Consider the following 18,898-nt stretch of genomic DNA (forward strand, 5'->3'; position numbering starts at 1 on the left):
CTTGTAATTATCGAACCCTATCATTGTAAATTTGTATTTATATTTCATACAATAAAACGGGAAACAACGAAGTAAACACCGAGTACCGAGGGAGGATCGACAGTGGATGGAAAGGCCATTGTTTATATCGCCCTAAAATGCGGTTGCCCACGTGACAACTGTCAAACTTGGAGAATGTAAGCAAATCCCACAATGCATTTGTCCAAGATGGCAGCGCCCATTAACAGGGGCCCGTTGTCGACTTCGAATGTGTTTTATTATGTTTTTACGTTGATTTCGCTATATTTTAGTCTAGATGTTGTTGGAACTGTAGCAGATGATATAACAGGTATGGAATTCACAAAATGTCACGTTCGCTATTCACAGTTTTTTCTCACTTTATTGCTAGAACCGGAAACAGGTAAAAGGCATGCAGAAAGATTTTCATGTCATTCAGAATTTGCTAACATGAGTAGATGAAACATGTCTAATCAATTTTCTGAAATTTTCAAAATATTTCCTTGGTGATGTTCACTTTACATTATAGGAATTTAGCCAACTGGTAAGTCCAAAACCAACTATATTACTATATTATAATCCATATTTATTTAAGATGAGATTCTCAAACAGGTTATTAACATCATCATGTTTTTTTCTGCATTTATTAGGCCTAACATATAAACCATATCACATATGGTTACACAGGTCTTAAAACTAGTAGAAACGGAAAATTGCACGGGCAGACAAATAATTACCAGACATTTGAAATTTCCATGTGGGTAATTACCCGTGTTTAAACTTTTAACCTCAATGAAAGTCTGCTTAGTAACCCCCTTATGAAGAAATTGAAGTTTGATTTTTGCATATATATACTGACCTGTTCTTTCTGATGATAAAGTCAGATGTTTGACATTTTGAATTTTATAGACTTTTGACTCGCTAAAATGGCCTAAAATGGGAGTAGTCGCTCTCCAAAAGTTTGCAGACATACTCTCTGTTTAGTATAACACAAAACTTTTGTTGTATGTTGTAATTGTCATATGTAATAATGTAGCATTAGGAGGATGGCGGGACAAAATGGCCGCCTTTGCTGGATTTTTGAAATACATTTTAACGTGAAATTCTTTGGTATGTAGGTATATGGAGTTATTTGAAAAAAAGTATCTTAAATTTGTGTTCATTTCATATGAGATTTTATGAAACTTGTCTAGAAGTTTTAATTTTTGCTTGCCAAGGCTCGCAAAAATAGAAACTTTTTAGACCCGTTTCATAAAATCTCATATGAAATGAACACTCATGTATGATCCCAGATTTATACTATATACTGTGACTGGGTGGGGTGTGTTGCTTGGTGTCTTTGGCGGCTTGCTTCAGTTATATAGCACTATAAAAAAAAAGGCAAGAGTTCCACTATACAAGAAGACAGAAGATGAATATACCACAGTCCTCCCAAAACTTGCACCACACACTTCATACAGTACACGCTACACACCACATACACTTAAGGCTGTCCTTACATGACATTGGCTGTAGTCCAATTTTGCTACATTATAAAAAAAATGTTACCTTGGTATCTGTTGTCATCTCAACTATCAAACAGACATTATGGCAATATCTTCATTCTTTTATTTTCATATCAAAGATTTCTTGCTGTGTCGGAAATGTGGACATGAAATTGTCCGAGCGTCACAATTAATCAACTTTCCAAGCAAAGTGGCCCTCAAACAAAGAAATTCAACTCTAGGTGGTGTTCCAGAAATTCTAATTCAACAATTCAAAAATCCACACGGTATGTATAACGGTTCAAACTTGAGAACTATTATCTCATGTCACAGTTTCAAGAAGAAAATTGTGGCTAATTTTACCTGGAAAATATTTCATGTGTAACACATGTAAGTCTGACATAAAGTATTTCTTTAAGGTGCTTTACGTGCTTCACTGCAGATGAATTGTAATCTTTATTTGTTAAAAACAGGAACAGAAAAATTCATATTTATCTTTCATATCAAAAGTTAATTATTTTCTTTAATTTTCTGTTGTTAATGTTTCAGGTGCACATTTTGAAATTATAACAACAATAAAAGCAGATGTGATAGAAGATTTACAAGTAAGTTATAGGTAACAGGGTCAATGAATCATTGTACAAATTATCTTGTAAAGGCCAAATATGTCTCCAAAATAAAAATTGATTAAAAAATAAGTTTAATAATAAGTTTATATCATTGACAATGATAACACCAGAACATTGATATCAATAGCCTAATATTCTATTATGGCCCTTTCCAGAGGGAACTGTTCTCCTATAGTGTTGTCTGGCGAGGTATAGTCCCCGAGCCAAAGACGAGGGGACTATACCTAACCAGACAACACTATAGGAGAACTGTTCCCGAGGGAAAAGGCCCTAATAGATTTAGTACGTCACATGACATTCATTATGACGTCATATATTTGGTCGCGTGCTCATTTCCGGGGGACTATACTTTAGTATAGTTCCCGTATTCAGGTATAGTCTCTCATAGTCAAGAAGGACAGAGAACTGTCGCAAATTAGACCATGGCTGTTATCCAATCGCATTCCTAGTAATTATCATGTGATGTACTAAAATGAAGTTATAGCAGGTAAAACCAAACAAAAGCATTTTTCCGTGTGAAATTGTAATTTTTATGTTTGTTCATTTCGCTGTACTGTGTAGTTGCTGATATTTGTGTGGATTTTAATAATTTATGGAACTTAAAATCTAGCAAAAGTGTTAGAAAATCATGATTTTGCATGTCACATCGTATCTCAAAATTTAACAACTATACAATACTGACATCTTGATGTCTATGTAGCCTAAGGCTCACTAATAATAGTTCTCGCTTTGTCTTACAGAAATACAGTGATGATACATGGTTTCCTAACTATAGTTGGTGGATCACCACATGTCCACACTGTGGTCAACACACAGGCTGGTGAGTATGGAATTAATAATGATATGATTAGACTGACCACACACCAGACCCCAAGGCCACGAAACAATCGGAAGTCTTAAACAGTAGACTGACCATTAGGCCCTAGCTAAGATCATGACACAGTCTGAAGTCTAAAACTGTCTAATTAGGTTTAGACCTTACTTGTCGTAGATGACGATACAAATAGTTGACTTCATTATTGATTGACTGTAAGTGAAAATAGAGTCTTGGAACAGACTTGTATAGGCTTTGCCTGTTATCCAATGCATTCGCTAATGCATTGTACTTTATTATATTTATGATCTATATTTTAAATATGTCTATATTTTTTGTATTACCAATAAAATATTTTAAAATTAAAAAATAAACTAAAGTCTAAGGCTGTTTTATTGATCCTGTGGCCAGACCATTACCAGGGGTATATGCCATTACTAGATTGTGTCGCCTTAGTTGATATTACTTGATTATCTCCCCTTAGTTTCTATTTCCAGATTATCTCTCATTTGTTGCCATTTCAGGATTATCTCCTCCTTGAGAATTGTCTAGCGGCAAAAATGATCAACCCAAAATTTAAACTATAATGTTAATTATATGTTGACAAGCCTGAGATATATAATATATGATTAGTAAATATATAAGATAGCTGAGCCCTGCAGGTAGGGCGTTAGAATTGAACCTGCTGCCCCTATTGCATGATCGTAAAAGGCGACTAAATTGAGAATCTTATCTTTTCTCTTCTTCCTAACTGACTTTATGTTTCCTAATGCCTCCCTTGGCACCGACTCACTTTTGGCCTTGAGTTGATCGTTCGCCCTTGTGAGAAAGGCTCTGGGTTCTGTCCCCTGGCCGAGACACACCAAAGTCTATGAAAGTGGTAGTTTCTGCTCCTGCTTAGTACTCGACAAACAGGGAGTGGGACGACTGGTTGGCCCGTTGTCAGTATAATGTGACAGGGTGGGATGTGTTGCTTGGTGTCTTTGGCGGCATGCTTCAGTGATATAGCACTATTAAAAGGGCAACAGTTCCAATATACAAGAAGACACAACAGGAACATACTGCAGTCTCCAAAAACATGCACCTTGCACTTCACACACGCTACACACTGCATACATGAGAGGCTGTCCTTACATGACCCTGACTGTTAATAGGACGTTAAACTAATCAAACAAACAAAATAATATAGCTCAAAAGGTGTTCTTCTGGCTGTAAATTGTACAAGTAGGCATTCATCAGAGATTAGCAGAATTTATTGTACTTTAAGGGACCTGCTCTGTTTTGAAATCTGTCTAATTTTGTTGAATTTTATAAATCACCTTCATAGCTTTCCCAACAACAATGCAGTAATAGGAACCATTTTCTGTCAAAAATGGTTACGGGGTGTACGACTTAAATCTTTCACAAATCAACAGAGCTGAAATCTTATACCAGATTATATCACCTACTTTAATTTCTTTAGTTTACTAGGTTATCTTCCCCTAGTAACATTAGGTTATCTCCCCCTACCTAAACTATATATTATCTAGATTTTCTCTCCCTTTGGCAACAAGATTATCAACCCCATAGTCTTAACAAATATATCAGACATGCGGTAAGGACAATAAGTCACCAAGACAAAATTTAGTGAAACATTTAATATTGTATTGGCTGGTGGTGAGTATTTTAAGAGCACTGTGGACAGTTTAATCTACTGGTTGTTGGTTAAGAAATCTTCTCTTGGAACTCCAGCGTTTGACCTCCATCTGGTTCAATGGTACATCGATCATCAAAGCATCCTCCTATATTTCAGGGATTACTATCATTGTCATTATATCCATACCTAAAATATGTCATAGCAAACCTGAAGGCAGTTCAGGAAAACAAAACTGACAAATCACAGGCCTACACAATCTTACTTATAAGAATAAGATTACGTAGACATTAATGTCCAACTTCAAAGCCACACAGTCATGCAAACACATAATATTGTTATCAAATTTGGCTAATGTACGTATATATGTTATACATCAAAGAAACATACTACCTATCTCATCTATTGCCCAACACAGAGCCTTGAGTATTGCTATGACAGTGGTATAGTATCCCCTCAATAGTACTAATGAATGTCAAGGATGTCATGATACATTGTAGGAAAAAATGGTTTTTTAATGCTGGCAATGAAAAATAAAAAAGTACTATAATGTGTGTACTTTTAGTACATAGCATTTAGTATATTATGACAATTTGTGGTTTTGACAGTCTTACAATTAAAAAAAGTACTATAATGTGTGTACTTTTAGTACATAGTATTTAGTATAATATGACAATTTGTGGTTTTTACATTTTTACAGTTAAAAAAATTACTATAATGTGTGTACTTTTAGTACATAGTATTTAGTATATTATGACAATTTGGGTTTTTTACAGTCTTACAATTAAAAAAAACTAAAACAAACAAAATATGTTTTTAGGACATACAGAATCAATTCAAAGGTAACATCAACAGACGGCCAACCAGAAGAATTCTATGGTCTTGTTCTGGACAATCTACTGGATCTACAAGGTATGTTACTTACTCACTCTCATGTTTTCACAATGGACTGTTCCAGGTTTAAAATTTGAAGAATCCAGTAGTGTGATTATGACGTTTCATTTAAATATACATTACAGTATCCAATATTTATCATTGTCGTTTGTCCGCTGTCGTGTGGTGTTAAGGCCCATTGGGCCTCTTGTTTTAAATGAGTGAGCTTGATATTTATTCAAGGTCAAAAGGGTCATATAGCCTAAAATATTTAAACAATTTGTCAATAACTAAAGGACTAACTGTCACATAGAAACCTGCTATTGAATTTGTAGCATGCTCAACAATGAAAGGCTCTGTAGAGACCGCAGAACCAAATGATTTCGCTATATTAGATATATTAAAGATGCTCCACCGCCGACAGAGCATAAATTATATTAATCATTTGAACAATAATTGGTGTTTAATCGTGTATATATATGCCTAATTAACACAAAAATAATATAAAATAATTTATTTCGCCTTTGGTGCATGCGCACTCAGTACTTCATTCCATATAGGATATAGTGTCACGGAATTTTTTCGGGATGCAATTAATTATTTTTCAAATTTTTAACTTGAAGTAAAATTAGAAGCTCAAACTTTTCAATGGTGGTAATGGTGTAAAGTAAGTAACTTTTGTAACTGAAGAAAAATACTAAATCGTCTGCTACCGTTTTTTATAGTGAAAAAATACCATTTGTCAGCGGTGGAGCATCTTTAACGTTTGCCACTGTCCAGGTTAAATGGAGTTTTCAAGTCTGGTCACCTGTCACTAATTTTGAATAATGGCATCTGGCATACCTGTGAATAAAAAGAAATAAAGATCTACCATCTTGCTAAACTTTTATGTGGGGGGTTACATCTTATGTTGAATTCCGCACCAAAAATTGACCAAAATATTCATGAAATTCCAATATTGATTACCTCCCCCTGTCAGACACACACTTGACAGAATTTTAAAATTTCTTTACATATTTTACATCTACATGTATTGCCCAACCCACACATTAAACATTTGAAACTGATGCGCCCTGAATACCCAATCAGCAGGCTCCTAAACATTCACCTCTCTATGAAATCTTGTGCCCAAAAGGGGATTTCCAGGAATCTATTTTTGGTTTGATTCTGCGGTCCCTGTTTACCTTATGTTCAAGGTCACAGGAACAAATACATGTGAAATACATTAAAGTTTGTTTACTTGAATAACCTTGACCCACTTCCAAATTCGACAGTGGTCAAATATGTATGAAAAAATTAAGTGTTTGGTATCTTGTAAATACATTTAACAGTACATGAAGTGATTTAGTTTGTAGTCTATCCTGTCTGAGCTGATATTTATTGGATATAGTTCATATTATCTGATAGAAATTGAGGAAACAAACTCTAGCTCTATTCGTGAAATGGAAATAGCCCATTCCCTCTTTTACATGTATCTATATAACGATATTCATAATCATTTTGGTCTTGTTGCATGAATGCATCCGGTCTTTGCATATTACAGAGTTATCTGCCCTTTATGTCTTTATTTTGTGAGCGTAACATCACACTTTTAAGATAATACAATGTGAATTTCAAGTACAAAAAATGGTATCACAATGAATACCTTCTCACATTGGAGCTAACTCTCTCAAAGGCGGAATTTAATGACTAGAAAACTTTTGTTTTATTAATAGTATTTGTTTCTCCTTTTTGTAGAAGCAGAGTCATTGATCCATTTTCCAAAGGCCTATGGATTCTGAGCAGAGTTAATGCCCCTGGACAGTTGAGCAACAGCTCCAACCCTATGCAACAGAAGGTTCTACAATAAAATGATATGTGATGGTTGTAACATTCTTTAACCTGGATGCTTTTGATATTTCCAAAGTTATTTCACTCCATTTCCTTTTAGTTTTGAGGTATTTTTTTTAATATACTGAATTTATTGTGGTATGACAAAATAAAAAAATTCTTCTAGGCTAAAGAGTGAATTTTTAACTGTATGATTTTATATTTTGGTAGGGCCATGGTAAAAGTTTTGTTGGCATGGAATCATCAAACTGACAAGATCTGTATATTTTTAGGTCACCTGAGACGAAGTCTCAAGTGACCTATTCTAATCGCCTTTTGTCCGTCGTCGTCCGTCGTCCGTCGTCGTCGTCCGTCGTCCCGTCGTATGTCCGTAAACAATTTACATTTTCAACTTCTTCTCCAAAACTACTGAAGCAATTTCAATGAAATTTTGCACAAACCTTCTAAGGCATAAGGCCAATCAAAATTGTGAATTACATGGTCCCCCACCCCCCCCAGGGGGCTGTGGGAGGGGCCAAAAGGGGTAAAATTGAGTAAAATTTCAAAAATCTTCTTCTCTACTCACAGATGTGGTAGAATCAAATACTCTTCATAGATAGAAAGGTCTTAAGGTCCTTTACAAAAATTGTGAATTATATGACCCTGGGGTCTCTAGTTTCCCCTGGGGAGGGGTTAAGTTTACTATACTTTATATTGAGAAAACACATTTTTGCGCATTATTTGGTCATTTGAAATAGGAAATGAGTCAAATGTTGTCAGAATTATCAGTATGAGATGGCCATTTAATCCTGTTAACAAATTTTCTATGACTGACCCCCAGGGGCCTTAGGGGCAGGGTCAAAAGGGGTCAAATAGGCTAAAACTTCAAAAATCTTCTTCTGAAATTCTGGAAATGTTAGAATCAAATACTTTTCATAAATAGAAAGGTCTTAAGGTCCTTTACAAAAATTGTGAATTATATGACCCCTGGGTCTCACGTTTCCCCCTGGGGAGGGGGTCAAGTTTACTATAGTTTATATAGGGAAAACACATTTATGAGCATTTTTTTGCTCAATTTTCATTGGAAACTAGTCAAACTTGATTAGACTTATTAGCCTGAGATAGCATTTTAATATCATATCCACATTGATTCTGGCCGACCCCCTGGGGGCAGAGGGGCGGGGCTAAAAAAGGGTCAAATAGGCTAAAACTTCAAAAATCTTCTTCTGAAATTCTGGAAATGGTAGAAACAAATACTTTTCATAAATAGAAAGGTCTTAAGGTCCTTTACAAAAATTTTGAATTATATGACCCTGGGGTCTCACATTTCCCCCTGGGGAGGGAGTCAAATTTACTATAGTTTATATAGGGAAAACACATTTATGAGCATTTTTTGCTCAATTTTCATTGGAAACGAGTCAAACTTGGTTAGAATTATTAGCCTGAGATAGCATTTTAATATCATATCCATATTGGTCAAGGCCGACCCCTGGGGGCAGAGGAGCGGGGCCAAAAAAGGTCAAATAGGCTAAAACTTCAAAGATATATTCTTTTAAAATTCTGGAAATGGTATAATCAAATACACTTTATAGATGAAAAGGTCTTAAAGTATGTTTATAAAAATTGTAAATTATATGACCCTGGGATCTCCTGTTTCCCCCTTGAGGAGGGAGTCAAGTTTACTATAGTTTATATAGGAAAAACACATTAATGAACATTTTTTGCTCAATTTTCATAGGAAATGAGTCAAACTTGGTTTGAATTATTAGCCTGAGATAGCATTTTAATATCATATCCACATTGGTCCTGGCCGACCCCCTGGGGGCAGAGGGGCGGGGCTAAAAAAGGGTCAAATAGGCTAAAACTTCAAAAATCTTTTAAAATTCTGGATATAGTAGAATCAAATAATTATAGATGGATAGGTCTTCAGGTGTTTTATAAAAACTGTGAATTATATGACCTTGGGGTCTCATGTTACCCCCTGGGAGGGGTCCAGTTTACTTTAGTTTATATAGGAAAAACATATTTGTGAACATTATTTGCCCAATTTTCGAAGGAAATTAGTCAAACTTGATTAGAATTATTAGCCTAAGATATAGCATTTTAACATCCATATCCGTCCTCGATGACCCCCTGGGGGACCAGAGAGGCAGACCAAACAGGGTCAAATTGATTAAAATTTCAAAAAATACCTCTAAGTTCACAGGTTTGATGGAAGCAAATACTCTTCATAGTCTAAAAAGGTCAAATTTATAAATCACTGACCAACTTCAAGGCCCAGCATATAGTGTTTATATGTCTTTAATTTGTTTCATTATTTGTTTTATTATATATTCTAACTCAGGTGACCGTTAAGGCCCATGGGCCTCTTGTTGTGAAATGCAATTACAGTATTTTATCCCATAACTATGCATGTTTCACAATGGAAAAACCATTTGATAAATTCCTTAGCAGTTGGTTATCAGTTATATTTACACACTCCATGTGTGTAAACACCTACGACGCCTCTGATTGGTCAATTCAAAGGTCTCATGATTCTGATTGGCTCTCAACTTCGGACCACTTTTCAAAGCGCATTTTCTTTTAAATAGCATTGTATTCACTGTTAAGCAGGTAGATGCTTAATCAAAGTATCAAACAATTCCAGGTTTCCAAATTTTATCTTTTTTGGATTTGTTATAGATTGCTCATTTTAAATGTATATAATATCCTTTGTTTATGATTATCCTAAATGGGGCTAATATACGAAAGATATATTAAAAGAAATGTTATATCTGATAATGATTCCAGTATAAAAATGTAATACATGTATATTTTTTATAAACTTGCAAATTTTGTGTCTCTATATAGGAACTATGTTTTGTTAAAGTCTTGTTAAGTAGATCATTTGAGAAGAGGTTGTAAAATTATTTAGATGTTAAATATATAGATCTGTGTGTATGTATTGTGCTAATGTCGCATCATGATATTTTGATTCAATGAAATCTAATTTTATTTTTTCAAAAAGTAATGCAATTAATCAAATGGTCAAACCAAAGTAATAAATGTTTTTCAGCATGTATTGATATATCTATCAATCACAGTATATGGTGGTATACTACCTTTGTAGAATTAAATGAAAATACTGATTGTGTAGCCCGAGGTCATTCTTTAAAATTTAACCAGGGTAGTATAACACTATATCGACTGAACCAAAGGTTCTTAAATTCTATATCTGATACCGGTTATGTAGTTCCTTTGACAAATGTATTATCATCTATTGTGCATGTTTTAAATTACAAGAAAAAATGATGGTCATAGAACACCACCCTGAAGAAAGTTTTGGCAATAATGTTAACAAAAAGAATATTGACTTTGTGTTTCTTAAAGAGAACTTTCAAAAACAAGTTATAAGAGAAATCTGTTTTATTTATAATATTGTGCAGTTTATGTTTTATACCAGATATATTATTTCAGGACATAAGGAAATTCATGTTAACTATCTATACTTATTGCCATTTTTTTGACTTTTCCATTTTGCATTAACTCATATAGTCTCTTTTAAGTCAAAGACTAGACCATAATGAAGTTTCAGAGGTGAACGTGTTAACAATCTATCTGCCTTTATGGTAAGTATAGAATTGGAAGTAATTACATTCTTTACTAGTAACTCGTAAGTGAAAATTACATAATGTTACATTCAAGTATCTCTTGAGATATTTCAATTGGACCAATTTATACCTACACACAAGGGCAAAAATACTCTGTAAAGCGAAAATGCTAAAAATGTCAATTTCTAGATACCAACATAATCTTGGTCAACTATGACTTCTTCTCAATTAGTTCCAACTTCCTGTGATTATGATTGCGACATCATGGTATTCTATGATTTTTATGACGTTACAATAACCAGGAGGTGGGACTTATTGATGGTATTTTTGTACATTGTACTTAAAACCCAAGTCGTTCATAAACAATAAATATTAATTACAAACCGCTGTATTGCTAAATATAGATTGATAGATAATTTTTGTTTGTGTATAAAATTGTGTATGAAATGACTAAATGTTATTGGTATTATTGTCTCAGAAATCCATATCTATCGCAATATTATGATGCTGTTAATATATTAATAAATACATATGTCTACAAAAACGGTTTTTGTTTTCAGAAGACATTTGCAGAGTTTTATATATAGTTAAACTATTTTTACAGAATGCTTTAATACACATTTTATCAGTAAAATGTTTTTTTTTCTTTAAACTGTTACATTTTTTAAATGTCAATGGTCAGAGTGTATGTCAAAGAGATTTTTTGGACTTTTGCTATCTAAACTTTCAAATTATTTTTTTCAGGCACCTGAAAAACAATTAAAAAAAATTATGAAAGGAATCCTTTTTGAAGTGCACAATATTTCTTTCTTCTATTTGTTCTTCCGTAATTTGTACAGCTTTTATGAAAAATTTATATAAAAATTAGAAATGTTTGACAAACGTTTGTGTTCAAATGTACATACATGGCATGACTTGGAGTTATCTCCCCTGATCTGATACTGAACTGAGTTAATTGTTGTGTAGATTTTTAGCCTTCTGTGCACTTTTCAAGTTTCAAGATTTCTATATAATCAGCCCACCTGGTTATCAGTTTTTCAGAATTTTCTGTTATCATTGGTTAAAAATCCTCCACCGCCGACAGAGCATAAAAGATACTCGTCATTTCAACAATAATTGGTGTTAAATCGTGTACGTTTATGTCTAATTAACACAAACAGAAATATATAAATTACTTTATTTTGTGTTTGGTGTATGCACAATCAGTGCTTCATTCCATATAGGACATAGTGCAATGGATTTTTCAGTATGAAATAAGGTATTCTTAATATTTCTTTCTAAAAGTAAAATTCTAAGCTCAAACTTTTCAGCGGTGGTAATGGCGTAAAGTAAGTAACTTTTGTAACTGAAGAAAAACACTACATGTACTTAGTCTACGCCTGTATTTTATAGTGGAAAATATACTGTTTGTCAGTGGTGTAGCATATATATAGAAGTTGATGGAATCATAAAAATAATACTCAGTATAGACTTAGATATGGAGAGATCCTATCCTTGTATTACTTCCCAAAAAAAGTTCGAAAAAATAGCTTTGTCTCCCAGAAATTGTATTTTTATGCTGAAAGGGTCAATTGTGTGTGTATTTAATTTTTTGTGTGTGCCATATCATTATCTCCCTTTAATACTGCAATCAATGTTGATGTGTTCATATCTGACCCCATCCTTGATATTTCAGGGGTTACTGTCACTGTTTTTATATTCACCCCTAGGGCTGCATGTCATAGTGAAACTGAAGGCTCTGTGTGAGTCAACAAATGAGACAGATAGTTTGTTACTCTGATGTATATCAACGGTACACTGTTTGATTGTGTGGCTTTGAAGGTGGGTAATGCTGTTTCTGTCGGGCCAAAAGAAATAATATGTCTGCAAAAACAATAATATGTCTGTTTAGGATTACCCAACCGATCTCGATTTTTTACCCCTCACCCTATTTTTTTCCATTTTTATAGGATTTTTTTTTTTAGAAAAGTCAGGATTTCCACCTCAGACTCAGATTCCGGCCATTATTTTAGAGTGAAAGACACATTAAAATAATAAAATGATAAAACTATCAAACTACTGACCCTATTTTTTTAGCCAATGTAACCCTAAATAGACATATAATTTTTTGGCTAATCTTAAAACGAAATCGCTGCAGGCCTGTGATTGGTATATTTTTTTTCTGCTGAATATTCTTCAGGTTTGTTGGCATATAGTCATGGGATGGATATACCGGTAACAATGATGTTGATAGAAAAACCTGGGGTGTGAGGGAGGTTATTATCCAGTAAATTAAAAAAAAATACTTGTTAGGGAATATACAGTTGTTGGTGATAGTAACCCCTGGGGTGTCAAGGAGGTTATTAAACAGTTTTTTTAAACACTTACTAGAAAATATACAGTTGCTTTATTGGCTTCATTGATGCAAACACTCCGTACAAGAATGTATTCAGATTTTGTTTCAGAAAACTGATTGTATTTTCTATTTATATTTGCTCTTGGGCTAATATTCGCTTAAAATATAAAAAGGGTAAGAGACGCTAACAGTGTTGGAGGTTTATTGTGCATTAATTAAGAGTTTCTGTGAATGACATTACTTTTATACGTTCCAAATGCTGTTTTTATCAATAAAAATCATAGGTATATATATATATTTTGATTGAGTTTGTGTTTTGTTGAAAGTAATCATAGATCTAATTGCTTGACCATTCAAAACAAAGGGAGCGATAACATAAGTTAAAACATAATACAACTTAAGACATATTGGAACCAAGATCCCTGTAACAGCAATGTTCTGTAACCAAGGAAATCCCTTATTGAAAACATATTGAAAGTGAAATACCTCTTGTATAAAGATTGTTTACATCTGCGTTTGAAGGCTTGAGGGATATCAACAAGACTGGTCTACCAGGGATGTTCCACAGGGGGCCAACTCAATGAAAGGGATGTTCAAGGCATGGTTATTCCAACAAGGACTACTGACACAGCTACCTTGGCTTTGGTGTTATCAAGAACATATAAATCATTGGTGTTATATACAAGTTTTTCCTATTGAGGGAATAACGAGACGAATGAATAAACATCATTTAAGATGGCTCTGGATTGCTCAGTGCTTCTCACCTAAAAGAACTAACAGTTGGTCATCAAAACTACAGCTTCTGTTAACATCATTAGTGGAGGAGTTCAAGACTGGAAAAGCAAGACTTGTGACACTCAAAGACTCCAGGGACGAGAAAGTAAGACAAGCAGGAGTAGAGGTGAGAACAGGAAGGAGGTGGTCAGCCAGCAAGACTGTATCTGAGGCAGAGAGCAGACTTCTCCACATGCATATTGTTGGGACAGTCTGCATAGGAAGACAGGGGCTGGGAAGAGGTCAGACAACTAGATGGAAAGAAGCCAATGTAACAGAGAGAATACAGCAAGTAAAAAGAGATTAGGCAGAAGGCAGAAAAGGCGAGAGTAAAATGAGTAGAAATGGGAAGCCAGGGAGCATGGACTACATTGTAGATCAGAAACAAAAGAAAGCAAATTGTCTTGGGCAGAGATCTTGAAATACACACTATGGCACTAGTTCTTCTGAGCGATACGCGTTTACTTCTTTCACCAACTAACTTTCACAGATGGGGAGTGATGGGTTCATGCCAGCAGGATGACGATGCTTTAAGCCAAGAACATATGATGTCTTCGTATGAAGTGGGACTGACTCAAGAGCAATCAAATGCTTGAAGGCATGACTAAGTGTTCGGACACCATGGAAAGAGAGAGGAAGAAGACAAAAGGAATACATAAAGAACCAACAGTTATCCACTTTCAAAAGACCAGAAAACACCCGTGAAAACAGAAAACAAGACCAATCAAGACATTCTATGTTGTACAGGAGACTGGGGGATGTGTGTCGGCTTGGAACGGCCTTCCGAAAGGTGATGGAGACAGTACTGTGACCATGCAGTGCTGATACCTATAAGCCAGAAGAAGCTGGTAATGGTGGAATTGGTTGTTCCCTGAGAGATAAGAATCGGTCAATGAGTAGAAAAAGAACAAAATATGCTGAGTTGTCGGGCGAATGTGGAAGAAAAGACCAGCAGGCTTGGAACCTCCGGTAGAAATAGGATGTCGGGTTAATTTCATCCCTTGGGTGGGAGTGGGGGGTAAGAGAATATCAACCCGATGGTTAAGATGGAAAACATGAAGTTTTGGCGTGTGTTTAACAGCTTAAAATCTTAACTCGAAGATTGAGATCTCACGTCTAACCCCAAAGAGCTAAGGGTGAATAATTCGTTTTCTCTTACCCTATGTTAGCACATCCAATATCTCGTGTAGACTGTCTTTAGCCTAGGTTGGGATAGAAAAATCTCACATCTGTAAAATTGCGGATATCGCTGTCCGGGAAAAGAGAATACCAAGTCAGTCGTACTTTAGGATGTTTGGAGCCCCAATAATCACGGGAAAAACGAAAAAGACTGCCGCTAGAGAGTTTGGGGAAGGGGGAGTTGGAAAATTCTGCTAGCTGTGGATACCAATCATCGCAGAGTAGGGATTGGTCGTCCCTAGGCCTATTGACTCACCATACACAGAAAGTTCCAGGATAATGGTTGAAACCCTTGAAGACGGAGGGACATGGCTGATGACGACGACGATTAAGCAGCAACACCAACAGGTCTATTACTATTATGTGTTTGCATACATCAACATGTAAAATCTTACGAGAATTTTTATTTGTTTTATGTGTGACTTTAGTCAAAGTATCAGTTATATCTTTGCAAATGGACAGAGTTATCTCCCATGTACCTCACAGGGATCTGAGTATAAGTTACAGATTATATAACAATGGACCTGACCAGAGTGCCCTAAGACCATTTTGTGATGTACGTTGGTTTAAGGTAATCGTCTTCCATGTGTAGAGTTTGACTCTCCAAAGAACGTTACACTCTGCAGCATGAGGCTGGCAAAGGCAAAAAACACAGTAGGTATAGTATGTTGCGAAATCCGTCCAGACTGTTTGCTTTGGCGGATGATTCTGGAAGTCTGTTCCAGTCTCGGATGATTTAGAGAGAAATGATGTGTTGTAGACATCTTTCCGGGATCATGGTATAATGATGGCATGTCATCTCCTTGGTTTGAAGACCCTCTGTACAAGATAATGCTGTGACGGGATGGCTATAAAAAATGCATGGTGTTATAGATATAAGAATTGCCTGGTGGTATAGGTATAAGATTCGACTAATATTGATGTACAAGATTTATATATATATAAATCTTGTACATCAATATTAGTCGAATCTTATCCCTCCTGATTGGTAGTGATTCTCATCCCAGCTGCTGTACGTAGCAATGATGTCATCATGCCCTGTTCTCTATTTATGAAGTTTCTGGTGGTGATTCAAACTGATTGATTTGGATGGTTGTTGGAGGGTGCAAGACCGACCATGCAGGCATATATATGAATCAAGTGCTGACTTACATATTTGTAAGTTGGTGATAGAACAAATTTTAGATATGATGACAGAAAAAAACATTATATACTCAATGTCTTTGTATGTTATGTGTATAGGTTTTTTGTTTTACAAACTTTGTCAATTTGAAAGTGATGGACAAAGGACTTCCCCTTGGTGTAAACCGCTTAATATTTGAAAAGCAAATGCTCTTTGAATGTGGTTTCTGCATATATATAAGCGCGATTCAGATACAACATATTGATCACTAAGCTTAGACGTTTATCTTTTTAAATGCCTTTTAATCTTTGTTAACTTGGGGATTGTGTAACGTCATTGTACCCAAATTTATACTGTACCCAAATTGATACCTTAATTGAAAAAAATACCTAAAACATTTGTGTTGTTAAAGTTTACCCCATTTCTCAGTGGTGATACCAAAGATGCATCATTTATTGATAATTACGCTTCGTTTTATGTAACTATTTCTGTTATTTTCTCTGAAAAACAACTTTGAAATTGATGACTCTGTCTGAAACGTGTTAATCCCACAGGGGGCCAACTCAATGAAAATGGATGTTGTCATACATTTTTTTTGTATTTGGAGGATGGACTGATGAGTATATATGACAGTCATGTGATATTTTTCAAAAAATACGAGATTTGAAAAATTATTAAAAAATCGGGATATTTACTATAAAACATCCTCCAAATACAAAAAAAAAAATGTATGACAACATCCATTTTCATTGAGTTGGCCCCCTGTGGTTAATCCCTGGAAATGTGGCCGTGCGACAATTATTCTTTGTACTATAACAGTGGTTTTTTAAAGCGTAAGGCCTCCTCAAAGAAAATTTTCTTTAATAATGAAATTTAAGATATAAACACTTAACAGAAATAGATAAAATATAGTTGCCACACATTATTTTTTTATTTAGTCACGTGCAAATTGCTCTTTGTATAGCGTTATTTCTCCATCTTAATTTTTACTAAAACTGACTAGATTCAAGTATTTTGTAACTTGATTGATTCATAATTATGTTTGTAGATTTTTTACATTGAAATTTTATACAAGTAATTAACTAAGTTCGCAAGGAATATGCCCACCTTAAATATTTGTAGCAGAATAAAAATCAAGCACACTGATCCCTTATTCTTATGGCGGTTTATTAGAACAGCAATCCCTTACATTTTGAACTGTAAAGTTTTAGAAGAAAAAAAATGTAAAAAAAAAAGTAAAAACAAAATCCGCTTCGTTATTTGAATCAGGGTTGTGGGGAAAACTTTTAGCAAATGCAGATGGTGCAGGCTGATTTGAAAAAAAAAATATGGAATTTTTTGAGCTAAAGTCCTTGCATTTTATTCACGAAAAACTTGAAGAGTTGTCTATCCCGCTAAAATTTTCCGTAAAGCGTCGCTTGTAATCCGCTCCAAAACGAGCCTGTCGTTGGTCGTCATTTCATTCACTGCGGAGGTTGCATTAGTACAAACAAGATGGCGGACTACGAAGGTAAACAATTTTACTCGCTTACCATTTTTACAAAAAATTGACTCATCCATTTAACAAAATGTTGTCGTAACTTTTAAATACGTACAATACGTAACGGTCATTAATGACCTTTGCAGATTTTGTATTTACTGTGCTGTTTTGTGTTTTATTTCAAAACATGCACCGGGCAAGTTCACATACGTTTTTGACCGGTAGCTAAGGCCACACATAAACATTACCGGCTCAGTGCTGTAACCTATCCCGTGTCATACGTCAGTTTTCTCCAGTTTTTAATATTTGGCCGTTTTTATCTCAAATTTTATTAATGATCTTACATATATTTAATGATAAATTATTTTTATATGTTGTTCATGTTGACAGTTTTGTTCCCAAACGCTAGAGAGATTTAGGCTAGCTTGGTCATGAATTTGCTCCTGATTTAAAATGAAACAATCACCCATTGTAATATGTTAATAGACCATTAAAATGTAGTTTTTCTGGTGTTTCACTGCTGGTATTGTGTATGTATATTGATCAGACTTGACAGTCTTAACTTGCCACAGCCCGCTCCTTAAAAAGAAAACACAATAACAAATTGACATTCCACTGAGGTAACATGTGTGTGAAAATCAATGATTCCCTTATTGTATATGCTTATATGTACATTCCATTAGATATATATACAGTACCTTTATCTGCACTAACAGTTCTTGACACAACTCGATGATGAATCAGTGCATGGCAGGGTATGAAGTTAACACTCACCAACTGGCCAAATGCAAGTTGAATTTTGAAATGGGGAATTGAAAAAATATTGTACTTGCAATTTTTTGACGAGAGGGTGTATGGTTTGTCATTTTCAATAAAGAGACAGTCAGAGGGCCAAAACGCTGTACCATACGAATCTGAGAAAGTGACTTATTATTTCATGGCAGTTATCTAGTCTACATATACGACTATCAATCCAGCTATTCATTATATGAGCTTAGAAATAAGCAAATAAATGATACAAAGTGCCACATTCTGACAATGAATTGTTGTTACACTACACTAAAGTGACGCAAAAATGTTCACTATTTATTGTTATCTACAGTACATGTAAGTAAATAAATTTTGTTGTTTTATAATTTCAAGACGGCAAGCAAATTCTTGATTTGGCGAGTGAAAAT

At 34.7% G+C, this 18,898-nt stretch overlaps 2 protein-coding genes across 4 annotated transcripts in view; both read left to right on the forward strand.

Moving 5' to 3' along the window:
* Nucleotides 1-198: 198 nt before the first annotated feature.
* Nucleotides 199-7,900, forward strand: LOC138309384 (protein cereblon-like). The gene is made up of 6 exons (XM_069250573.1): nt 199-328; nt 1,622-1,768; nt 2,031-2,086; nt 2,851-2,930; nt 5,378-5,469; nt 7,168-7,900. The coding sequence occupies exons 1-6, from the start codon at nt 208-210 to the stop codon at nt 7,209-7,211; spliced, it is 540 nt and encodes a 179-aa protein (XP_069106674.1). The 5' UTR covers nt 199-207; the 3' UTR covers nt 7,212-7,900.
* Nucleotides 7,901-17,173: 9,273 nt separating this feature from the next.
* Nucleotides 17,174-18,898, forward strand: part of LOC138309742 (zinc finger C2HC domain-containing protein 1A-like) — a 30,916-nt gene continuing 29,191 nt past the window's right edge. For 2 of the 3 annotated variants that reach the window (XM_069250962.1, XM_069250961.1), the window contains exon 1: nt 17,175-17,750. Coding sequence is in view for 2 of the 3 variants with exons in the window: in XM_069250961.1 (XP_069107062.1) it covers nt 17,735-17,750 (16 nt within the window). In the remaining variant the exon portion in view is untranslated. Of the gene's footprint in view, nt 17,751-18,898 lie in introns of all 3 variants that reach the window. The other variant, XM_069250960.1, reaches the window with a different exon arrangement.

The sequence above is a fragment of the Argopecten irradians genome, chromosome 15, assembly GCF_041381155.1.
Source record: "Argopecten irradians isolate NY chromosome 15, Ai_NY, whole genome shotgun sequence".
Classification (NCBI taxonomy): domain Eukaryota; kingdom Metazoa; phylum Mollusca; class Bivalvia; order Pectinida; family Pectinidae; genus Argopecten; species Argopecten irradians.